Below are 24,930 nucleotides of genomic sequence, written 5' to 3'. Positions count from 1 at the left end.
GTTTGGTGTCTCCTAACATTGTCACACTGATAGAAGAACACAGTGATGGAAGGGCAGGAAGTACTCTAGTTGTCGTAGGTACAGTATAAGCAAAAGGCCAGAGGGACAACGTGTAGGTAGCGTAATGTTCAGGAAGGACGGTATAGTCCAATTGTATTATATGCTCTATACCAAGAAAAGGTGTGGCAGTTTACTAGGAAGATGGGTTGGATTCTTGGCTGGAGGAATGGAAAATAACAGGGCTGGGATGAATCCCACATCTATTCCCACCCCCCAGCCCATACACAAACAATAGACCCCCAAACTCAAATGTGCATCATCACTTTTATTCCCGATGCGGGACAGATCCTTTCCATCCCTCACATCAATCACATGCTGTCCTGAAAAGACCTAGGAAACTCTCCCAGCATCTCCAGGAAAGGAGTGAGAATGGCAGATGCTAGAGACTGAAAGCCTTTGCAGTTCCCCAGCCTACTTATCCTCCCCATCTCAACAAGGGACAGCTGTTCCCCACTATTACTCCCCTCATCCCTTAAAAAAACAAACAAAACACCTGAAGTACTGAGGAAAAGGGGTCCTGGGCTGCGAGATTCTGGACCACCAATAGAGGAGGGAGGGAAAAGGGGAGGAGCCGTCACTGTTTCTGCTGCAGGGCTTCCTTTCTTGCTGCATCCTGTAGCAACTGTGTGTCTACCTCATCTGCCGGCAACTGCACATAGCGGACTACTGAGCCCCGGATGAAGCAGTTCTTCACTGATAACTAGACAAAGATAGACAAAAGTGAAAACACCCTTAAAAAAAATGTCCTCTAGACACCTGAGGCTCCTGGAAGAGCTTTGGAAGTGTTTCCTCTTTTCCACTGTTCCCAACTTACCATGTGAGGATATTTCTCAGGGTCTGTGACACTGATGTCAGTTAGTTTGATGTTGAGATACTACAAAAGGAAAATGACTATCGTCATTAACCCTAGAAACACAGCAAGTACCCAGCCCTAAGGTCTCCCCTCTCCAAGAACCGATTCCAGGTCTTTGCTAATATCTCACCTGATCCACAGAGTGAAGGGTTCCACAGATGCTGTCAAGAGCAGAGGAAAGGAAGAACAAATTAGTTTATACCAAAGTCAACATAAAGGTGACTCCAGAGCTAGAATAAGAACATAGTTGAGGGAAATCAGAACTTGAAAAGCAAGGACAGGTGAAACCAAAAGAGGGCATTCCTAAGCCCTGGAGTAAGAAAGAGAGATCTGCCGGCTCAGCACCAGTAGCTTAAGCGGCTAGGGCGGAAGCCACATACAGAGCTGGTGGGTTCGAATCCAGCCTGGGCCCACCAAACAACAATGACAACTACAATAAAAAAATAGCCAGGCGTTGTGACCAGCACCTGTAGTCCCAGCTACTTGGGAGGCTGAGGCAAGAGAATCACTTGAGCCCAAGAGTTTGAGGTTGCTGTGAGCTGTGATGCCACAGCACTCTACCCAGGATGACAGCTCGAGACTGTCTCAAAAAACAAACAAAAACAAAAAACAGCTGCCAGGGCGGCGCCTGTGGCTCAGTGAGCAGGGCGCCGGCCCCATATACCGAGGGTGGCGGGTTCAAACCCAGCCCCGGCCAAACTGCAACAAAAAAATAGCCGGGTGTTGTGGCCGGCGCCTGTAGTCCCAGCTACTCGGGAGGCTGAGGCAGAAGAATCACCTAAGCCCAGGAGTTGGAGGTTGCTGTGAGCTGTGTGACACCATAGCACTCTACCGAGGGCAATAAAGTGAAACTCTGTCTCTACAAAAAAAAAAAAAAAAAAAAAAAAACAGCTGCCAAAGTGGTTTGTTATTTTAGGCCTCATACCTTTCTCTAAACCTTTTTTTTTTTTTTGAGACAGAGTCTCAAGCCATCACCCTGGGTAAAGTGCCATGGCATCATAGCTCACAGCAACCTCCAACTCTTTGGCTCAAGCTAGCGATCCTCTTACCTCAGTTTTTTTTTTTTAATTATTATTTAGACAGAGCCTTATGCTGTCGCCCTGGGTAGAGTGCCATGGCATCACATTCACAGCAACGTCCAACTCCTGGCTTAAGCAATTCTCTTGACTCAGCCTCCCAAGTAGCTGGGACTACAGGCTCCTGCCACAACGCCTGGCTATCTTTTAGTTGTAGTTGTCGTTTGGTAGGCCCGGGCTGGATTCAAACCTGCCAGCTCTGTATGTGGCTGGCGCCTTAGCCGCTTGAACAACAGGTGCTGAGCCAGTTTTTTCTATTTTTAGTAGAGATGGGGTCTAGCTCTTGCTCAGGCTGATCTTGAACCTATGAGCTCAGGCAATCCACCCTCCTCAGCCTCCCAGAGTACTAGGATTACAGGGGTGAGTCACCTGGCCAACCAATCCATTCTTACCAGCTACCATTAAACAACTGTTATGGGCTATACTTGTATACTGCATAGTATTTATAATCTCTACAGCCATTTACATGGTAGCTACTACCATCCACGTGTTTAGAGACATATGAAATTTTCCCAAACTTAGAATAAACAGGAATCTCAGTCCAAGTCCATCTAACCCCAAAATCATCAGGCTTTTTTTTTTTTTTTTCCTTGGTAGAGACAGAGTCTCACTACCGCCCTCGCCCTCGGTAGAGTGCCATGACATTACAGGACTCACAGCAACCTCCCACTCTTGGGCTTACGCGATTCTCCTGCCTCAGCCTCCCAAGCAGATGGGACTACAGGCGCCCGCCACAACACCCGGCTATTTTTTGTTGCAGTTTGGCTGGGGTTGGGTTTGAACCTGCCACCCTCGGTATATGGGGCCAGCGCCCTACTCACTGAGCCACAGGTGCTGCCCAGGCTTTTTTTTTTTTTGAGATGGGGTCTCATTATATTGCCCAGGCTGGCCTTGAACTCATGGCTTCAATGGATCTTTCCACTATGGCTAGAATTACAGGCATGAGCCACTGCACCCAGTCCCACCAGCTATCTTCAACATTTATTGCTTTGGAACCAGAGTTTCATACCGAGATAAAGGTAGTTACTGTTGCTCTTGATGCAGGCACACCTTATAGCCTCTCTCCCCTGATCCTCAAGCCCCCTAAAATGTTGAAGAATGCTACCAAAATACCATTGCTTTGAGTCATGCTACCTCTCTCAAACTTTTTTTTTGGAGACAAGGTCTCAGTCACCCTGAGGGTGAGTGCTATGGCATCACAGCTCATAGTAACCTCAAACTCTTGGGCTCAAGTGATTCTCTTGCCTCAGCCTCCTAAGTAGCTGGAACTATAGGAACCTGCCACAACACCCAGCTGTTTTTTTAGAGATAGGGTCTTGCTCTTGCTCAGGCTGCTCAATAACTCCTGAACTTGGGTGATGCCTGTTGCTCAAGGAGTAGGGCGCTAGCCCCATATACCAGGGGTGGTGGGTTCAAGCCCAGCCCTGGCGAAAACTGCAAAAAAAAAAAAAAAAAAGAACTCCTGAACTCAAGCAATCCAGCCATCTTGGCTTCCCAGAGTGCTGGGATTACAGGTGTGAGCTGCCTGGCCTTCTCTCAAATTTTTTACTTCTGTCAATGACTTCAATACTACATCTCACAACCTCCAGTCCTATTTGTACTTCATTACACTCCATGTCGGTGAAGACCTACCTTCTGTTGACTACTTTTAAAAATTTTTTCTTTTTTTTTTTTTTTTTGTAGAGACAGAGTCTCACTGTACCGCCCTCGGGTAAAGTGCCGTGGCGTCACACAGCTCACAGCAACCTCCAACTCTTGGGCTTACACGATTCTCTTGCCTCAGTCTCCCGAGCAGCTGGGACTACAGGCACCAGCCACAACGTCCGGCTATTTTTTTGTTGCAGTTTGGCCGAGGCTGGGTTTGAACCCACCACCCTCGGCATATGGGGCCGGCGCCCTACTCACTGAGCCACAGGCGCCGCCCACTTTTGAAAATTTCTATAATTCCCAGGCGGTGCCTGTGGCTCAGTTGGTAGGGCGCCGGCCCCAGACAAATTGCAACCAAAAAATAGCCGGGCATTGTGGCAGGCGCCTGTAGTACCAGCTGCTCGGGAGGCTGAGGCAAGAGAATCGCTTAAGCCCAGGAGTTGGAGGTTGCTGTGAGCTGTGTGAGGCCACAGCCCTCTACCAAGGGCCATAAAGTGAGACTCTGTCTCTACAAAAAAAAAAAAAAAAAAAAAAGAAAATTTCTATAATTCCCTTTCTAGTCTGACTTCCAGAAAGTCTGTCTCTGAGGATGTACAAGGCAGCATCCTTCGTAAAAAAAAGAACTATAAACAGCCTAAGTGACCATCACCAACAGCAAAGCCTTGGTTGAGTTAGTTCCAACCATCTAATAAAAGTGCCATTGAGATGTTAAGAATGTTAAAGATCAGGCTGGGCACGGGGACTCTCACCTGTAAATCCTAGTACTCTGGGAGGCCAAGGAGATAGGATTGTTTGAAACCAGCAGTTCAAGACCAGAATAAGCAACATAGTGACATCCCATCTGTACCAAGAACTTTAAAATTAGCCAGACATAGATCTGGGCTCAGTGTTTCTTGCCTAAAAACCTAGCGTTCTGGAAGGCGAAGGCAGGAGGATGGCTTGAGGTCAGGAATTCAAGACCAACTTGAAGAAGAGTGAACCTGTCTCTACTAAAATAGAAAAAAATAGCTAGGTGTGGTTGTGCTGTGACTATTGTCCCCAGACTATTGTCTGGGGAGGCTGAAGCAGAAGAATGGCTTGAGCCCGGGGAGTCTGAGGTTGCAAGGAGCTATGATTACATCACTACACTTAAGCACAGGTGACAGAGTAAGATGTTGTCTCTAAAAAAAAAAAAATTAGCCAGGTGTGGTGGCATTTTGCCTATAGTCCCAGCTACTGGGAAAGCTGAACTAGGATCACTTGAGTCTAGGACTTCCACGATACAGTCTGTAGCAAGCTCTGATTGTGGCATGGCACTCCAGCCTGGGTGACAAGAGTAAGACTAAGACTCTATCTCCAAAAAAAAGGGCTTGGTGCCTGTGGCTCAAGCGGCTAAGGCGCCAGCCACATACACCTGAGCAGGCAGGTTCGAATCCAGCCTGGGCCCGCCAACAACAATGACGGCTGCAAACAAAAAATAGCCAGGTGTCGTGGCCAGCGCCTATAGTCCCAGCTGCTCAGGAGGCGGAGGCAGGAGAATCGCTTGAGCCCTGGAGTTGGAGGTTGCTGTGAGCTGTGATGCCATGACACTCTACCCAGGGTGACAGCTTGAGGCTCTGTCTCAAACAAATAAATAAAAAAGGAATGTTAAAATCAACTGCTTTCTTGACATGGCAAATATCCACAAAACACAGCATACTATAAAGTTCTAAAGCTGAGGTGGCTTTTTTTTTTTTTTTTTGAGACAGAGCCTCAAGCTGTTGCCCTGGGTAGAGTGCTGTGGTGTTACAGCTCACAGCAACCTCCAATTCCTGGGCGCAAGCGATTCTCCTGCCTCGGCCTCCCAAGTAGCTGAGACTACAGGTGCCCGCCACAATGCCTGGCTATTTTTTGGTTGCAGCTGTTGTTTGGTGGCCCGAACTGGATTCAAACACACCAGCTCAGGTGTATGTGGCCAGCGCCTTAGCCGCTTGAGCCACAGGCACCGAGCCTAATCTTGTGTTTTAATTAGAAAAAAGAAAAGAGCCAGACAGAATTGGATTTCAATTCTAGCTGTGTCACTTACTAATTTTGTAGACTTGAACAAGTTTCTTGGCTTATCTAAGCCTCAGTTTCTTCATGTGTAAAACAGTACAATAGGCTGGGCGCCGTGGCTCATGCCTATAATCCTAGCACTCTGGGAGGCTGAGGTGGGTAGAGTGCTTGAGATCACGAGTTTGAGACCAGCTTTGAGCAAAAGTGAGATTTCGTCTCTACTAAAAATAGAAAAACTGAGGCAAGAGGATGGCTTGACCCTGAGTTGAAGGGTTGCTGTGAGCTATGATGCCACAGCACTGTACGCAGGGCCACAGCTTGAGACTCTGTCTCAAAAAACAAACAAGCAGGCTTGGCGCCTGTGGCTCAAGTGGCTAAGGCGCCAGCCACATACACCTGAGCTAGCAGGTTCGAATCCAGCTCAGACTGCCAAACAGCTGCAACCAAAAAATAGCCGGGCGTTGTGGCAGGCACCTGTGGCAGGCACTGGGGAGACAGATGCAGGAGAATCACTTGAGCCCAGGAATTGGAGGTTGCTATGAGCTGTGATGCCACAGCACTCTACCCAGGGCTAACAGCTTGAGGCTCTGTCTCAAAAAAAAAAAAAAAAACCCAGCCCAATAGTATATGTCACTTTGAAGGTGTTGTGAGAATATGTTCACTGTAGGATACAGCATTTGACCCAAGAGCTAAAAGATGTTTAAGAGTCCATGATACAAGGAGGTAAAGGATATAAAAGCAGTACATAAAGAAGGCATTGATAGGCATCCTTAGATGAGAATTAAGGAGATTTCATTTTAAAATGTATTCCTAGTACTCTGAGAAGCCAAAGCAGGAGGATCCCTTGAACTCAGGAGTTCCAGACCAGTCTAAGCAAGAGGGAGACCATGTCTCTACTAAAAATAGAAAAATTAGATGGGTGTAGTAGTAGGCACCTGTAGTCCCAGGTACTCAGGGGGCTCCAGCAGGAAGATTGTTTGAACCCAGGAGTTTGAGGTTGCAGTGAGCTAGGCAGAGGCCATGGCACTCTAGTCTGGGCAACAAGAGTTTGACTCTGTCTCAAAATAAATAAATTAATTAAAAAAATAAAAACAAAACAGCAGCTGAATCCTAAATTACAAAAGGAGCATGTAATTTAATCAGAATAAAAAACCCATCTTAGTTTCTGAAAAAAACTTTATTGATGCCTCTGTCTGCTAACCTATCTCTAACATTTTCAGGGGTCCTGAAACTTTTTAAACAGGGGGCCAGTTCACTGTCCCTCAGACCGTTGGAGGGCCAGACAATAGTTTAAAAAAAAAACTATGAACAAATTCCTATGCACACTGCACATATCTTATTTTGAAGTAAAAAAACAAAACAGGAACAAATACAATCACACCACTGCATGTGGCCCACAGGCCGTAGTTTGAGGACCCCTGTTAATCCGGCTAATCTGCAAATTTAAGGCACAAGTCATGAGTTTCTTCTCTACTCTCCCATCTTGCCCAGCCCTCCAATACTTGTCACATTAAAAGGTTCCAGGGCCCTGGGAACCCTCACCCCCTACAGACTTGTTGGAATAGATACCTACCTCAGGTCATTCTTGAGTTCCACGACCACATCCTTGCCCACAAGGGACTTGAAAAAGGAATAGAAGAGCTATTGGGCAAGAGGGGGAAAACCATCATGTGGGAAGGAACATAGGAGTGCCCCCTGCCAGTATTACCAAACACTGGTATTCAGATCACCACGATATCTCTGGCAGTTCTCAAAACTTCAAAGAATACTCGGTTGACAGGCTTGAAATGCTTGCCCAAATAACTCAGCACATTTACATTGAGCACCTCACTTAAAGGCCAAGAAAGACTCTGCCCTGCACCCTTCGGTCGCCGGGGCTTGCTCTCTCAAACGACCACCTTTCCTGGGGTCCCTGCTGCACTTTTCAGTAAACTGCATAAAGAAAGTGTCCCACCCACACTCTCCCGCAGCCTGATCTACCGCAGGGAACTGTTCCTTGGGGCCTAGCTTTTCCGCCTAATGCTGTCCCCGCCGACACTCTTAAGAACCGTTGGGTTTTTTCCTCATAAGGGAAAAAAAACAAAAACATTTGCTTTCAGGCACTTCTCGAAGACCTTGAAGAGCAGGGCTAAAGACGGAGGGGTAAAAACATGGGCCTAATACTAATCCAGAGGAACAAAGGCGGGACTCCCACCTCACTCAAAAGTCCGAACCACCCGCGTTTTGCAAGGGCGCCCCCTTGTGAAGTCACGGTACCCACCATGGCGCTGGCACCGCGGCCTGCGGGCCGCACAGGGAAGAGGACTGGATGCTGCGGGTCGGAGACCAGAAGGGACAAGGAGCGCGAGCCCGCACGTGGGGTGGGGTGGGGCCGTGCAGGTGCAGCTGTAAACGCAGCGGAACGCACCAAATACCGGAGACCAGGGCCCGGCTGCAGCCGCCGGCTCGGAGAGAGCTAATGGGGAAAACCCGAGGAGACCAGGAAGCCGGGAAGGGGGCGGGGCTTCCTGCCTTCTGACTTCCTCCGGTTTCCACTACGCAGGTGCGGCCCTGGAGCTTGTGGGGGCCCTTGGCGCTTCTCCGGAAAGGTTTTTGTTTTTCTTGTTTTTCCTTTGCCTTTTTTTCTTTCTTTCCTTTTTTTTTTTTTCTTTGAGACAGAATCTCACTGTGTCACCCTCCGTAGAGAGCTGTGGCGTCACAACTCACAGCAACCTCAAACTCCTGGGCTCAAGCGATTCTCCTGCATCAGCCTCCAGAGCAGCTGGGACCACAGGCGCCCGCCACAACGCCTGGCTATTTTTTGTTGCAGTTGTCATTGTTGTTTAGCTGGCCCAGGCAGGGTTTGAACCCGCTACCCTCGATGGACGTGGCTGCGGCTGCGCTACGGGCGCCGAGCCAGTTTTTGGTGTTTTTATATCACAGTGCCCTTCATAGCGTGATTTCCTGACCACTACACACAGTTGAAAATTTTTTTGCGGGGGGGCGGCCCGGCGCCTGTGGCTCAAGTGGCTAAGGCGCCAGCCACATACACCTGAGCTGGCGGGTTCGAATCCAGCCCGGGCCCGCCAAACAACAATGATGGCTGCAACCAAAATATAGCCGGGTATTGTGGCGGGCACCTGTAGTCCCAGCTACTTGGGAGGTGGAGGCAGGAGAATCGCTTGAGCCCAGGAATTGGAGGTTGCTGTGAGCTGTAATGCCATACCACTCCACCCAGGGCGACAGCTTACGGCTTTGTCTCAAAAAAAAAAAAAAGAAAAGAAATTTTGGGGGGAGTTTGGGGAAACTCATTCTGAGTTTTGCACTTTTATAAATGTGTATTACACTTCGTTAAGTAAAAACATTTAAAAATGTTGAGAAGTGGCTTGGCGCCAACCACATACACTGAGGTTGGTGGATTTGAAACCGACTCAGGTCAGCTAAACAACTGCAAGAAAAAAATAACCGGGCGTTGTGGCGGGCGCTTGTAATCCCAGCTACTTGGGAGGCTGAGACAAGAGACTCGCTTAAGCCCAAGAGTTGGAGATTGCTGTGAGCAACCACAGCACTCTACCCAGGGCAACATCTTGAGACTGTCTCAAAAAAGAAAGAAAGAAAGAAAAAGAGAAAAACATGTTGAGAAGTCTCCAAGATTAGGGGGAGCTTGAGCAGAAATCTTGATTGAATCAAACGTTCTGAATAAATATAATTCTCCCGGGAAGCCAACCTCAGTCTCCACATTTCTTCTCTCTTTTTTTTGAGACAGTGTCTCACTTTGTTGCCCTGGATAGAGTGCTGTGAAGTCATAGCTCACAGCAACCTCAAACTCTTGGGCTCAAGCCATTCTCTTGTCTCATCCTCTAGAGTAGCTGAGGCTACAGGCGCCCACCACAACCCCAGGCTATCTTTTAGAGACGGGGGTCTCATACTTGCTCAGGCTGATCTTGAACCTGTGAGCTCAGGCAATCCGCCCACCTCAGCCTTCCAGAGTGCTTGGATTACAGGAGTGAGCCACCCAGCGCCTGGCAGTCTCCACGTTTCTTAACACACTTTTTCCTGGGACTATGATGTAAACGACTGTGCAGCTATGGAGAACCCATTCTAATGTTTCATTTCTAAATGCTGCCCTCCAAACACAACACAAATGCACAGTTACATATAATTCAATACTCAGGTCCCCAGGTTTTTATATACAGAGGGTACCAAAAAATGTATACACATTTTTAAAAAGGCAAAAACTGTATAACATTTGTAATACTCAAGGCACATTTGACTCTGCACTTACAAGAGGTGCAGAGTCCCACTATGTTGCCCTTGGTAGAGTGCCTGGCATTACAGCTCAGGGCAACCTCCAACTCTTGGGTTTAAGTGATTCTCTTGCCTCAAGTAGCTGGGACTACAGGCGCCCACCACAACACTCCGCTATTTTTTCTTGCAGTTGTCATTGTTTTAGCTGGCCCGGGCTGGGTTCAAACCCACCAACTTTGGTGTATGCAGCTGGCACTGTAATCACTGTGCCACGGACGCCAAGCCACGTATTCATCTTTTGTTATCAGTATATATTATTACAATTTTAATACAGGTTTTTATTTTCTTAAAATATGTATACATTTTTTGGCCCCCTATATATGTTATTATAATACAATAAATGAAAATTTTTTACTGGAATGAGACCATAGATTCTCCATTTCTCATCTTGCATAAAAGTACTCATTTGTCAGGAGTTTGTAATAGAAATATTCTCTATATGCAACGGATGTGATAATATACTCTGTGAGTACACAGACACTAAATCCTGGACCCCCACCTGTGACGTCAGAACCTCCAGCAGGAATTTTAAATCCCATCTCTACCCTAAACACCTAAACCAACCTATAATTGATTATAAGCAGTAACTTCACGGTGTCCCAAAGATCGTCCATAAAAAGTGGCCTACATTGAAAGAGAAATATATATAAATTATAGCTAAATGTATCTATATTTATAAAACAGTCATTATAAAATATTTACAAAATGGGTGGTGCATGTGGCTCAGTGAGTAGGGCACCGGTTCCTATACCGAGGGTGGCGGGTTCGAACCCAGCCCTGGCCAAACGGCAACAACAACAACAAAAAAAATAGCTGGACGTTGTAGCAGGCCATCTGTAGTCCTGGCTACTCAGGAGGCTGAGGCCTCAGCCCCGGAATTGGAGGTTGCTGTGAACTGTGTCATACCACGGCACTCTACCGAGGGCAATAAAGTGAGACTCTGTCCCTAAAAAAAAAAAATTTACAAAATATTCTCTATGTGTTGACCACTTCTTTGTAAAATGATTATTTTGTAAATAAAGGCACGTTTCACTACAATTTCTCATTTTCCCTAGTATGGTGACTTTATGGGTGACCTTTGGGACATCCTGTATAGTTAACTCCATCTGGGCTAAAGTGCCTGAGGATCAAACATTACTTTCTTGTTTGAAACAATGAGCTCATAAAAATTCAAATAGTTTCCCCTTACCAGTTTAATCAGTCATAATCAGAGACCACAGGAACTCTACTTTTCCTTATTTTTCAAGGTACACTCACAGTGTAAAGATACCAGAAGTAATTTCCTTTAGGAACAAATTTACTGAGTGACAAATAACCATCCATACAGGAAGAAGAAAGTTAGGGTGGCCAGAAATAAGTAACAGACATTGAAATTCATCAAATGGTTCCAAAAGGGACCTAGTTCTCCTAAGAGTCCATTCCAGAGTGAGAAACAGGACATTGAGGAGTGGGAAAAGATGGTGTATGAGACTCCTCCATCAGAATCCCAAAGGGATAGTAACTTAGGTTCAGGTCCAGTCAATTCCAGAATCATAATGATGTTTGAAGATGAAGGGAACAAATTCACTTAGAGGCACCCTAGAACACTCCGGTTTCTGAAAAGATTAATCTACTTCTTCAATGGTAGGGCCTGTAGCAGGCCTTCCAGGCGTATATCCTGTTCCACAGGTAGGCCCAGTACATCCTCCTTGATAGAGTTTAGTGATGACAGGGTTACACACCTGCTCTAATTCCTTCCTCTTATGATCAAACTCATCTTTCTCAGCCAGTTGATTTGCCTCCAGCCATGAAAGGACCTCATTGCATTTATCTAATATTTTCTTTTTATCAGACTCACTAATCTTGCCCTTCAGACCTTCATCACTCACGGCACTCTTCATGTTAAAAGCATAGGATTCTAAGGCATTTTTTGCAGAGATTTTCTCCCTCTGGACTTCATCTTCAGCTTTATATTTCTCAGCATCTAGAACCATGTGCTCGATCTCCTCCTTGGTCAGACGGCCCTTGTCATTGGTGATGGTGATCTTGTTGGCCTTGCCTGTGCTCTTGTCCATGGCTGTGACATTGAGAATACCATTGGCATCAATGTCAAAGGTCACTTCGATCTGAGGAACCCCCCTGGGGGCTGGGGGGATTCCAGTCAGATCAAAACGCCCCAGAAGGTTGTTGTCCCGTGTCATGGCCCTCTCGCCTTCATACACCTGGATCAATACCCCAGGCTGGTTATCTGAGTATGTGGTAAAGATCTGTGTCTGCTTGGTGGGAATAGTGGAGTTGCGCTTGATCAGGACAGTCATCACACCCCCAGCTGTCTCTAACCCTAGGGACAAGGGAGCCACATCCAACAAAAGCAGGTCTTGTACCTTCTCAGACTTGTCACCCATCAAAATGGCTGCCTGTACTGCAGCCCCATAAGCTACTGCCTCATCAGGGTTGATGCTCTTGTTGAGATCACGTCCATTGAAGTAGTCTTGAAGCAGTCTCTGCACCTTGGGGATGCGGGTGGAGCCCCCTACTAAAACAATGTCATGGATTTTAGATTTATCCATCTTGGCATCCCGAAGAGCTTTTTCCACAGGCTCCAGGGTGCCTCTAAATAGGTCTGCACACAACTCTTCAAACCGGGCCCTGGTGATAGATGTGTAGAAGTCGATGCCTTCATAAAGTGAATCAATTTCTAGGTTGGCCTGGGTGCTAGATGATAGGGTCCGCTTGGCCCTCTCGCAGGCGGTGCGCAGCCGCCTCACGGCTCTCTTGTTCTGGCTGATGTCCTTCTTGTGCTTCCTCTTGAACTCCTCTACGAAGTGGCTCACCAGCCTGTTGTCAAAGTCCTCCCCACCCAGGTGGGTGTCGCCAGCTGTGGCCTTTACCTCAAAAATCCCATCATCTATGGTCAGGATGGACACATCAAATGTGCCTCCACCCAGATCAAAGATCAGGACATGTCGCTCTCCCTGACCTGCTTTATCTAAACCATAAGCAATGGCAGCGGCTGTGGGTTCATTGATGATTCTTAGGACATTAAGTCCCGCAATCACACCTGCATCCTTGGTGGCCTGGCGTTGAGAGTCATTGAAATAGGCTGGCACTGTGATCACAGCATTGCTGACAGGGTGGCCCAAAAAGGCCTCAGCAGTCTCCTTCATCTTAGTCAGTACCATTGAAGAGATTTCCTCAGGGTAGAAAGCTTTATTCTCTCCTTTGTAAGATACCAGCACCTTGGGCTTGCCTCCTTCATTGATCACTTGAAAAGGCCAAAGTTTCATATCTGACTGCACAACAGGATCATTAAATTTCCTGCCAATCAGACGTTTTGCATCAAACACAGTGTTCTGAGGATTCATGGCTACCTGATTCTTGGCAGCATCTCCAATGAGCCTTTCTGTATCTGTGAAGGCCACGTAGCTGGGAGTGGTCCGGTTGCCCTGGTCATTGGCGATGATCTCCACTTTGCCATGCTGGAATACCCCCACACAGGAGTAGGTGGTACCCAAGTCAATCCCTATGGCCATTCCCTTGGCAGCAGCCATGGTTTTCCGGGGCCTAGGGAAAAAGAATGAGAATTATTTTGGCAGATTGCTTTTTAATGTTGTTTTTCATTTTTTTTGTTTATTACGTTTTTCTTTTTTTTTTTGAGACAGTCTCAATATGTCACCCTCAGTAGAGTGCTGTAATGTCACAGCTCACAGCAACCTCAAACTCTTGGGCTTAAGCTATTCTCCTACCTCTCCCCCCAAGTAGCTGGGACTACAGGCACCCACCACAATGCCCAACTATTTTTTGGTTGCAGTTGTCACTTTTGTTTAGCAGGCCTGGGCTGGGCTTAAACCCACCAACCTCAGTGTATGTGGCCAGTACCCTACTCACTGAGCTATGGGCACCAAACCAATTTATTATATTTTCAAAAGGAAGGTACCTGCCCATTAATTTTAATTTTAACTTTTCTTTTTGTTTTTTTGAGAGTCTCAAGCTGTCATCCTAGGTAGAGTGCCATGGCATCACAGCTCACAGCAACCACAAACTCTTGGGCTTAAGTGAGTCTCTTGTGTCAGACTTCCAAGTAGCTGGGACTACAGGTGCCTGCCACAATGCCCCGCTATTTTTTTGTTTTTTTTTTGTAGAGGCAGAGTCTCACTGTACCGCCCTCGGGTAGAGTGCCGTGGTGTCACACAGCTCACAGCAACCTCTAACTCTTGGGCTTACGCGATTCTCTTGCCTCAGCCTCCCGAGCAGCTGGGACTACAGGCGCCCGCCACAACGTCTGGCTATTTTTTTGTTGCAGTTTGTCCGGGGCTGGGTTTGAACCCGCCACCCTCGGTATATGGGGCCGGCGCCTCACTCACTGAGCCACAGGCGCCGCCCTGCCCCGCTATTTTTTGATTGTAGTTGTCATTATTGTTTGGCGGGCCCAGGGTGGATTTGAACCCGCCACCTCTGCTGTATGTGGCTGGTGCCCTAGCCACTTGAGCTACAGGTGCCAAGTCTATTTATTTATTTTTGAAACAGTCTCACTTTGTTGCCCTCGGTAGAGGGCTGTGTTGTCATAGCTCACAGCAACCTCAAACTCTTGCATCAGCCTCCCAAGTAGCTGGGACTATAGGCATCCACTACAACACCCACCTATTTTTTAGAGACAGGGTCTTGGTCTGGCTTAGGCTGGTCTTGAACTCTTGAGCTCAAGTGATCCTCCTGCCTCAGCCTCGCAGTGTGTCAGGATTATAGGCATTAGCTACCTCACCTGGTATTAGTTTTTATTTTTAATTTTGGTAAAATACAGAAAATACATTTTGTATACCATGATTTTTTTTGTATACCAACAATTTTTTTTTTTTTGAGACAGAGTCTCACTCTGTGCCCTAGGTAGAGTGCCATGGCATCACCATAACTCACAGCAACCTCAAACTCTTGGGCTTGAGCAATCCTTTTGCATCAGCTTCCTGAGTAGGTGAGTCTACTCAGGAAGGCATGCACCACTATGCCTGGCTACTTTTTTGTTTTTTTTTTGAGACAGAGTCTCACTATCTCGCCCTCAGTAGAGTGCAGTGGCATCACAGCTTACAGCAACCTCAAACTCCCGGGGTTAAGCGATTCTCTTGCCTCAGCCTCCCAAGTAGCTGGCACTACAGGTGCCCACCACAACGCCCAGCTATTTTTTTTGTTGTCGTTGCTGGGCTGGTTCCAACCTACCAGCCTTGGTGTACGTGGCTGGTGCCATAACCACTATGCTATGGATGCCGAGCACGTTTTTTCTATTTTTAGTAGAGACAGAGACTTGCTTTTGCTCAGGCTGGTCTTGAACTCCTGAGCACAAGGAATTCACCTGCCTTGGCATCCCAGAGTGCTAGGATCATAGGATTGAGCCACCATGCCTGGCTTGGTGATGCCTGGCCCATCTTAACCATTTTTTATTTTTTTTTTTATAGAGAGTCTTACTTTGTCAATTTTGGTAGAGTGCCTTGGTCTTGGTGTCATACCTCACAGCAACCTCAAACACTTGAGCACAAGTGATCCTCTTGCCTCAGCATCCCAAGTACCTGGGACTACAGGCATCTGCCATAACACTTGGCTATTTTTTTTTTCTTTGAGACAGAGTCTCAAGCTGTTACTCTGGGTAGAGTGCTGTGCCGTCATAGCTCACAGCAACCTACAACTCTACACTTAATCACAATGGTGTCCAAGCATTTTCCAGAACTCTGATGAAAAACTAAAATGCTATCTTCATTAAATAATTCCCCATTACTCCCTCCCCCAAGTCCCTGGAAACCTTCATTCTTTTTTCTATCTCAATGAATTTGATTCTTGTTGTATATGGCCAGCACCCTACCAACTGAGCTACAGGTGCCACCTGTTTTTATTTATTTTTTTTGAGACAGAGTCTCAAGCTGTACCCTGGGTAGAGTGCTGTGGTGTCACAGCTCACAGCAACCTCAAACTCTTGGGCTGAAGCGATTCTCTTGCCTCAGCCTCCCAAGTAGCTGGGACTACAGGTGCCCACCAAAACGCCCAGCTAGAATTTGACTCTTGTTAACTCATATAAGTGAAATTATACAGTATTTGGTCTTTTGCAACTTGGCTTATTTCACTTAACATGTCCTCAAGTTTCATCCATGTTGTAGCATGTATCACAACTTCCTTCTTTTCTAGACTGATTAATATTCAATATATGTATATACCACACTTTGCTTACCTATACATCGCTCCATGAACATGGGTATACAAATATATTGAGACCATACTTTCATGGCAGAGTGCTTTATGGACATGACTGACAAAATATTTTCAGCCACTCAAAGGAGGTAGGAAGGAACTGGGTGTAAATTGTTTTCAATTTCTCATTGGACCTGATTGAACTGTCCTGTTCCTATGCCTATATTTTTATCGTGCACTTGTTATCTGTCTGTTGCTGAACTAAGGTTATTTTACATTCTGATTTCCCTCAAAAGAGATATTAGCCTCTACACTTGGGTTTTGCTGCCTTCCTAGGCTACTTCACCCTTTATTAGGGATTCATGGGGAATAAATTCTGACCATCTGAGATAGCTACTAAGAACCCAGTCATGTGCTGGAAAGTTTTCTCATAGGAGGTAGGGTGCTCCAGATAGCAGTTTTGTTTTCTCCCGAATAAAACCCCTGTTTTCTGGAGTCATATTGAGCAAATTAAGGGTTTAGGGCTGGTCTGTAATACTAGTACTCCAGGGGTCTGAGGTGGGTGGATTGCCTGAGCTCAGAAGTTGGAGACCAGCCTGAGTAAGAGTGAGACCCCATTCTATTAAAAATTAAAAAAAAAAAAAATAGCCAGGTGTTGTGGCAGGCACTTGTAGTCCCAGCTGCCTGGGAAGCAGAGGCAAAAGGATCTCTTTAGTTCAAAAGTTTGAGAGTTTGAGGTTGCTGTGAGTCAGGACGCCATGGCACTCTAACCAGGGCAACAGAGTGAGACTATGTCTAAAAAAGAAAGGAAGGAAGGAAGGAAGGGTTTAGGAGCTAATCCTCACTAATCCTCACCTACATTAAATTAAATTAAACCTCAGTGGAAATCAACCAGAGGGGATCTGGGGAAAAGGGGAGGAGTAAAAACCTACTTAAAGGGTACAATTTGGGTAACAGGCACACCTATTATAACGTAACAGGCCAGGACTCAAACATTACAAAAGCGACCCATACATACAACCTAAAACATTTGTACCCCCTTAATATTTTGAAATTAAAGACAAAGGATTTGAGATCTGCCTCGCCCACTCCCCAAATTCCTAGGATGTACTCCCACCCCTAGCCTAAATCCAGCAACTCTAACCAATCCCAGCCAATTTGGCTTTCCTCAAGTGATTCCTCTTTCCTGGTCTGCCAGTGCCCCTGTACCTCAGACTTAAAACCAGGGAACTTTCCAGCACTTTCTCAAGCGAGGGTCTACTGGGCTTTGCAGATTCACACCTCCTTCCAATCAGATCCCTACTGGCTCACCTACTCTCCCGGCGCCTTCGCTCCAGTTTGAAAACGTTCAGAATATGGAGCCCCTAATTGTGGGGGCTCCGTCAAGATCCAAACTGAGCAGCCGGCGTGCCCCCACCCCCCACCCCTCCCCGCCCTGCAACTCTGAGCGAGGTCCGGCCCACTCATCCTGATTCCAAACTGGCGCATGAGGTCAGAGGCAGCGTAGCCATTGTAACGCTACCAGGGGCGCGATGTCAACACAAACGCACCCACCCCACCCTACTGCGTCAACTCATACTCCCCGCGTCCCAGAACTAAGCAAGCACAGCAAGCTCCTGTAATGACAACCCTAGTGAGACTCTTCCTGTCAATTCTATTTCACACACTACTCAGGCGGCCAGCGTGGTGCCGGCGATGCAGTCAACAAACAGCCCCACCATAGCCTCTTCTCCTCTGAAAGCACCAGTCCCCGCCAGCGAATTCCAGAAGAGTCTGGAGAGTTCTGAGGAGGGGCGGCGCCCTGGTCGCTGATTGGTCCCAGGAAGCCCGGGGGCAGGACCAGAGGCGAAACCCCTGGAATATTCCCGACCTGGCAGCCCCACCAAGCTTGGTGAATGGTTGAACGCCGGAAAGGCGGAGCTGGAGGATGACTATAAAAGCCCAGCTGCGCGCTCAAAACAAGAATTCCCAACCCGAGCGCAGGATAGAGGAGGTGTTGTGTTCTAGGTGCGACTCTGCCAGACTTAAAGCCTCCTTCACATCCAGTCTCCGGCTTTCAGAAGAAACCGAGCTCCTGTGCCAGATCGCGCACGCAGATCTCTCCCGGATTCTCTCAGTCTCAGACCAGAACCCAGGGAACAGGCACCGGCATGGCCAGAGCCACAGCCATCGGCATCGACCTGGGCACCACCTACTCGTGCGTGGGTGTGTTCCAGCACGGCAAGGTGGAGATCATCGCCAACGACCAGGGCAACCGCACCACCCCCAGCTACGTGGCCTTCACCGACACCGAGCGGCTGATCGGCGATGCGGCCAAGAACCAGGTGGCGCTGAACCCGCAGAACACGGTGTTTGACGCCAAGCGGCTGATCGGCCGCAAGTACGGCGATCCGGTGGTGCAGTCAGACATGAAGCACTGGCCTTTCCAGGTGATCAACGACGGCGACAAGCCCAAGGTGCAGGTGACCTACAAGGGGGAGGCCAAGGCGTTCTACCCCGAGGAGATCTCGTCGATGGTGCTGACCAAGATGAAGGAGATCGCCGAGGCGTACCTGGGCTACCCGGTGACCAACGCGGTGATCACCGTGCCGGCCTATTTCAACGACTCGCAGCGCCAGGCCACCAAGGATGCGGGAGTGATCGCGGGACTCAACGTGCTGCGGATCATCAACGAGCCCACGGCTGCCGCCATCGCCTATGGCCTGGACAGGACCGGCAAGGGGGAGCGCAACGTGCTCATCTTTGACCTGGGCGGGGGCACCTTCGACGTGTCCATCCTGACGATCGACGACGGTATCTTCGAGGTGAAGGCCACTGCCGGGGACACCCACCTGGGCGGGGAGGACTTCGACAACCGGCTGGTGAACCACTTCGTGGAGGAGTTCAAGAGGAAGCACAAGAAGGACATCAGCCAGAACAAGCGAGCGGTGAGGCGGCTGCGCACCGCCTGCGAGAGGGCCAAGCGGACCCTGTCGTCCAGCACCCAGGCCAGCCTGGAGATCGACTCCCTGTTTGAGGGCATCGACTTCTACACGTCCATCACCAGGGCGAGGTTCGAGGAGCTGTGCTCGGACCTCTTCCGAAGCACCCTGGAGCCGGTGGAGAAGGCTCTGCGGGACGCCAAGCTGGACAAGGCTCAGATCCACGACTTGGTCCTGGTAGGGGGCTCCACGCGCATCCCCAAGGTGCAGAAGCTGCTGCAGGACTTCTTCAACGGGCGCGACCTCAACAAGAGCATCAACCCCGATGAGGCGGTGGCGTATGGGGCGGCGGTGCAGGCAGCTATCCTGATGGGGGACAAGTCCGAGAACGTGCAGGACCTGCTGCTGCTGGACGTGGCTCCCCTGTCGCTAGGGCTGGAGACGGCCGGCGGCGTGATGACCGCCCTGATCAAGCGCAACTCCACCATTCCCACCAAGCAGACGCAGATCTTCACCACGTACTCGGACAACCAGCCGGGGGTGCTGATCCAGGTGTACGAGGGCGAGAGAGCCATGACGCGGGACAACAACCTGCTGGGCCGCTTCGAGCTGAGCGGCATCCCTCCGGCCCCCAGGGGGGTGCCCCAGATCGAGGTGACCTTTGACATCGACGCCAATGGCATCCTGAACGTCACCGCCACCGACAAGAGCACCGGCAAGGCCAACAAGATCACCATCACCAACGACAAGGGCCGCCTGAGCAAGGAGGAGATCGAGCGCATGGTGCAGGAGGCCGAGAAGTACAAGGCGGAAGACGAGGTGCAGCGCGAGAGGGTGTCTGCCAAGAACGCCCTGGAGTCCTACGCTTTCAACATGAAGAGCGCGGTGGAAGACGAGGGGCTCAAGGGCAAGATCAGCGAGGCGGACAAGAAGAAGGTGCTCGACAAGTGTCAGGAGGTTATCTCCTGGCTGGACGCCAACAGCCTGGCGGAGAAGGACGAGTTTGAGCACAAGAGGAAGGAGCTGGAGCAGGTGTGTAACCCCATCATCAGCGGACTGTACCAGGGTACGGGTGGTCCCGGGGCAGGCGGCTTCGGGGCTCAGGCCCCCAAGGGGGGCTCTGGGTCTGGCCCCACCATTGAGGAGGTGGATTAGGAGACTTTTCCAAGATTGACACATTTTAGAGATGGTTGGAATTTGAGACTTTGGATTTCCTTATTTCTCCCTTTCCTCGGTTCTCGTCTTTGCATGTTGCATTATTGAACTGAGGTTTTTTTTCCTTGTTTGGAGAGAACCTCCCCACCCCACCCCACCCCCACCCCGGTCTCTGAATGTGGAGATGAATTCATACTGCCACCTTGTGTTTATTTTCTTTTTTGTAATACACTTTACTCGGACCTTATTTTTTTACTGCTGGCTACTTCGAAATAAATAAACTTTAAAATGGAGTCATGTCTTACTCGGACCTTATTTTTAACTACTGGTTACTTCGAAATAAATAAACTTTAAAATGGAGTCATGCCTTAAGTCTTACCTCAAGGTCAGAGATTGAAAAGTGTGGATATTTTGTTCTGTGAGCGCTTGTGTTAGGTGGTAATTTTTTTTCTTTAAAAAGCCTGTTTATTGGCCAGGGGAGGTGGCTCTGCCTGTAATCCTAGCACTCTTGAGCTCAGGTGTTTGAGATGACCCTGAGCAAGAGTGAGAGACCTCCACCTCTGCTAAAAATAGCTTAGAAAGAGGTTGTGGTGAGTGTCTGTAGTTCCACCTACTAGGGATGCTGAGGCAGGAGGATCACTTAAAACCACCAGGAAGTTCAAAGTTGTTGTGAGTTAGACTGACACCAGGGCACTCTAGCCTGAGCAACAGAGTGAGACTGTCTCAAAAGAGAGAGAGGGAGAGAGACCTTTTTATGCTGAGTGGGTTGAATGTGTGGGTCCAGAAAAAGTTAAAAACACCTGGCAGTGGAATTAACGTCTTTATTTAAAAAAAAAAAAAGACACCTGGGTGGGTAGCCTTAAGGTGGACGAGGGAGGGGGCAGACCTGTGTAATAGTGGTCTCAAAAGGAGCTAGGCAGTGAACGGTGTTGCGAGACATGGGCAAAAGGAGAGGCATTAGGTGTGAGGGGGATGCTGCTTACTCTTAAGCACGTGAAATATTCAGAAACTTGATATTAATCTAGATTAAAAATAGACTGAAAAGAATCGTAAATTGACAGTGAAAAGATGGGGGTACATGCACTGACATACTGAGTTATGCACAAGTGTCTTTACTGTGATCTTTAGTTACTCATTTTTTTATTTTTATTTATTTATTTTTTTTAGGAGTTACTCAACTCCAGTTTTTTGGGGTTTTTTTGTAGAGACAGAGTCTCACTGTACCGCCCTCAGTAGAGTGCCATGGCGTCACACAGCTCACAGCAACCTCTAACTCTTGGGCTTACGCGATTCTCTCGCCTCAGCCTCCCAAGCAGCTGGGACTACAGGTGCCCGCCACAACGCCGGGCTATTTTTTTGTTGCAGTTTGGCCGGGGCTGGGTTTGAACCCGCCACCCTCGGCATATGGGGCCGGTGCCCTACTCACTGAGCCGCAGGCGCCGCCCTTTATTTTTATTTTTTCCTAGTAAGGAAGTATTTGGCTTAATGCCTCCCCTGAAGTAGTTATTTTTCTTTTCTTTTTTTTTTTTCTTTTTTCCTGAGACAGAGTCTCAAGCTGTCGCCCTGGGTAGAGTGCTGTGGTGTCATAGCTCACAGCAACCTCCAACTCTTGGGCTTAAGTGATCCTCTTGCCTCAGTTTTGCTTTCAGTAGAGACAGGGTCTGGCTTTTGCTCAGGCTGGTCTGGAACTTGTGAGCTCAAACCATCCACCCACCTCGGCCTTCCAGAGTGCTAGGATTACAGGCATTAGCCAATGTGCCTGGCCTTACTTTCTTATCTTTTTTTTTTTTCCTGAGACAGGGTCTTGCTCTGTTTCCCTGGTTAAAGTGTAGTGTCGTCCTTATAGCATTATGGCTCAATGCAACCTTAAACTTGGGAGGCAGTGTCAAGCAATCCTGCCTCAGTAGCTGGGACTACAGATGTGCCATAACAAATAATTTTTCTTTTTTGAGACAGAGTCCCAAGCTGTCGCCCTGGGTAGAGTGCTGTGGCATCACAGCTCACAGCAACCTCAAACTCTTGGGCTTAAGTGATTCTCTTGCCTCAGCCTTCCAAGTAGCTGGACCTATAGGCACATAAATAATTTTTAATTTTTTGTAGAGATGGGGTACCTTGCCCAGTCTGTTCATGAACTCATGGTCTCAATCCTTCCAATTTTGCCTCCCAAACTGCTAGGATTACAGATGTGAGCCACCACATCCAGCCTAAAGTTATTTCTGAAAGGATGCTGAAACAGAAATGCTACATTTTAATTACCCCTGTGAGCACCTTAGGAGGAGTCACTTAAGAAAATGGTGGCTCAGGCTCGGTGCTCATAGCTCAATGGTTAGGGCGCTGGCCACATACACCAAGTTGGCAGGTTTGAACCCAGCCAGGGCCTACTAAACAACAGTGACAACTACAACAAAAAAATAGCCGGGCGATGTGGCTGGCACCTGTAGTCCCAGCTACTTGGGAGGCTGAGGCAAGAGAATCACTTAAGTCCAATAGTTTGAGGTTGCTGTGAGCTGTGACACTATGGCACTCTACCTAAGGTGACATAGTGAGACTCTGTCTCAAAAAAAAAAGAAAGAAAGAAAGAAAAGAAAAGAAAAAAAATGGTGGCTCAATAATAGACCAAGGACCTATATTTGAGGGGTCTGTTGTACCAGGCACTGTACTGACACTTCATTAGGGTATTATTGATGTTCACAAGTGAACATGTGAGGAAGTTTATTAAGTTACTAGTTTAAGTAAAATTACTTAAGTGGTTTTTTTTTGGGGGGGGGTTGTTGAGACAGAGTCTCAAGCTGTCACCCTGGGTAGAGTGCTACAGCATCACAGCTCACAGCAACCTCAAACTCTTGGGCTTAAGCAATTCTCTTGTCTCAGCCTTCCATGTAGCTGGGACTACAGGTGCCTGCCATAACACCTGGATATTTTTTTTGGTTGTAGTTGTCATCGTTTGGCAGGCCCAGGCTGGATTCGAACCCACCAGCTCCAGTGTATGTGGCCCTAGGCGCTGAGCTACAGGTGCTGAGCCTTAAGGTTTTTTTTTTTTGAGACAGAGTTTCACTATGTTGCCCCGTAGAGTGCCATGGTATCACAGCTCACAGCAACCTCCAACTCTTGGGCTTAAGCGATTCTCTGGTCTCAGCCTCCCAAGTAGCTGGGACTATAGGCACCCACCATAATGCCCAGCTATTTTTTGGTTGTAGTTGTCATTGTTGTTCGGCAGGCCAGGGCTGGGTTAGAACCCACTAGCTCCAGTATATGTGGCTGGCACCCTAGCCACTGAGCTACAGGTGACAAGTCTACTTAAGGGTTTTAAAGAAAATCACTGGTTAAACAAAGAGTTGACCCTGGATTCTAACACTGTCCTAAGTCCACTGGGCTTTGTTTATGCATGCCTGTTTTCAGGTTATGTTTCTACTATAGGTTTCACAATTAGTATCACTTTTGCCGATACTCTGTATAATCCTAAACAATTATGCCAAATATTAAAGAAAATTTGTCAGCCCAGAACCAGGAAGACCTAAATACAGACTTCCTTCCCATGCACTTTTCCCTTGGAGACACTTCATGTCCGGGCTGCTAGCCACAGTAGTTCTTTCCACAGCCTCCTTGTTGGAAAACCACCTGCCACATTACTCAAAGCTTGGGTTCTGAGTCCCTTTAAAAATCAGTTGTATCTAGGGGCAATGAAAATGTTTTGGAGGGCGGCGCCTGTGGCTCAGTGAGTAGGGCGCCAGCCCCATATGCCTAGGGTGGCGGGTTCAAACCCAGCCCCGGCCAAACTGCAACCAAAAAATAGCCGGGCGTTGTGGCGGGCGCCTGTAGTCCCAGCTGAGGCAAGAGAATCGCGTAAGCCCAAGAGTTAAGAGGTTGCTGTGAGCCGTGTGACGCCACGGCACTCTACCGAGGGCGGTACAGTGAGACTCTGTCTCTACAAAAAAAAAAAAAAAAAAGAAAATGTTTTGGAACCAGATAGGGATGGTTGTATTGTGAAGGAACTAAACAGCACTGAATGCCACACTTTAAAATGATTAATTTATGTCAGTGATTTTTTCACAGCAAAAGAGAAAAAATCAATTGTATCAATGTTAGGTAAAAGCACTTTATGAGCTTATATGTTAATTATAACTTATTTCTGAAAGGATGATGAAAGAGAAATGCTACATTTTATTTATTTATTGAGACAGAGCCTCAAGCTGTTGCCCTGCTGTGGCATCACAGCTCACAGCAACCTCCAACTCCTGGGCTCAAGCAATTTTTCTGCCTCTGCCTCCCAAGTAGCTGGGACTACAGGTGCCTGCCACACGCCTGGCTATTTTTTTTTTTTTTTTTGGTTGCAGCCATCATTGTTGTTTGGTGGGCCCCAGCTGGATTCAAAACTGCCAGCTCAGGTGTATGTGACTGGCGCCTTAGCCGCTTGAACCACAGGCATGACCCAAGAAATGCTACATTTTAATTATCCCTGTGAGCACCTTAGGGAAGAGTCACTTAAAAAAAATGGTGGCTTGGGCGGTGCCTGTGGCTCAAAGGGGTAGGGCACTGGTCCCATATGCCAGAGGTGGTGGGTTCAAACCCAGCCCCAGCCAAAAAAAAAAAAATAGAAAATGGTGGCTCAGGGCTGTGCCTGCAGTTCAGTGGATAGGACACTGGCTACCTACACCAAAGCTGGAGGGTTTGAACCTCCAGCTAGAACAACAATGACAACTGCAACAAAAAAAAATAACTGGCCATTGGGCAGTGCCTGTAGCTCAAAGAAGTAGGGTGCTGGCCCCATATG

General features: G+C 48.0%; 3 protein-coding genes across 4 annotated transcripts; 1 reads left to right on the top strand and 2 right to left on the bottom strand.

Annotated features, from left to right (window-relative positions):
- Positions 1–305: 305 nt before the first annotated feature.
- Positions 306–8,145, bottom strand: LSM2 (LSM2 homolog, U6 small nuclear RNA and mRNA degradation associated). The gene is made up of 5 exons (XM_053601398.1): positions 7,910–8,145; positions 7,223–7,290; positions 1,044–1,074; positions 875–934; positions 306–760 (listed from the first exon to the last, which is right to left on the bottom strand). Exons 1-5 carry the CDS (start codon positions 7,910–7,912, stop codon positions 635–637), a joined length of 288 nt encoding a protein of 95 aa, XP_053457373.1. The 5' UTR covers positions 7,913–8,145; the 3' UTR covers positions 306–634.
- A 3,067-nt stretch (positions 8,146–11,212) lies between these two features.
- Positions 11,213–17,962, bottom strand: LOC128593411 (heat shock 70 kDa protein 1-like). 2 transcript variants are annotated; one of them, XM_053601390.1, is made up of 2 exons: positions 17,802–17,962; positions 11,213–13,479 (listed from the first exon to the last, which is right to left on the bottom strand). In XM_053601390.1, the coding sequence occupies exon 2, from the start codon at positions 13,464–13,466 to the stop codon at positions 11,541–11,543; it is 1,926 nt and encodes a 641-aa protein (XP_053457365.1). In that variant the 5' UTR covers positions 13,467–13,479; positions 17,802–17,962; the 3' UTR covers positions 11,213–11,540. The 2 variants fall into 2 exon arrangements, with proteins under 2 accessions (XP_053457365.1, XP_053457364.1); XM_053601389.1 differs by lacking the exon at positions 17,802–17,962 and adding an exon at positions 17,395–17,531.
- A 119-nt stretch (positions 17,963–18,081) lies between these two features.
- HSPA1A (heat shock protein family A (Hsp70) member 1A) lies at positions 18,082–20,452 on the top strand. The gene has a single exon (XM_053601391.1). The coding sequence runs from the start codon at positions 18,234–18,236 to the stop codon at positions 20,157–20,159; it is 1,926 nt and encodes a 641-aa protein (XP_053457366.1). The 5' UTR covers positions 18,082–18,233; the 3' UTR covers positions 20,160–20,452.
- The last annotated feature ends 4,478 nt before the right edge of the window (positions 20,453–24,930 follow it).

The sequence above is a fragment of the Nycticebus coucang genome, chromosome 9 (genome assembly GCF_027406575.1).
Source record: "Nycticebus coucang isolate mNycCou1 chromosome 9, mNycCou1.pri, whole genome shotgun sequence".
In the NCBI taxonomy this organism is placed as follows: domain Eukaryota; kingdom Metazoa; phylum Chordata; class Mammalia; order Primates; family Lorisidae; genus Nycticebus; species Nycticebus coucang.
This window is presented reverse-complemented; position numbering and strand designations above follow the sequence as displayed.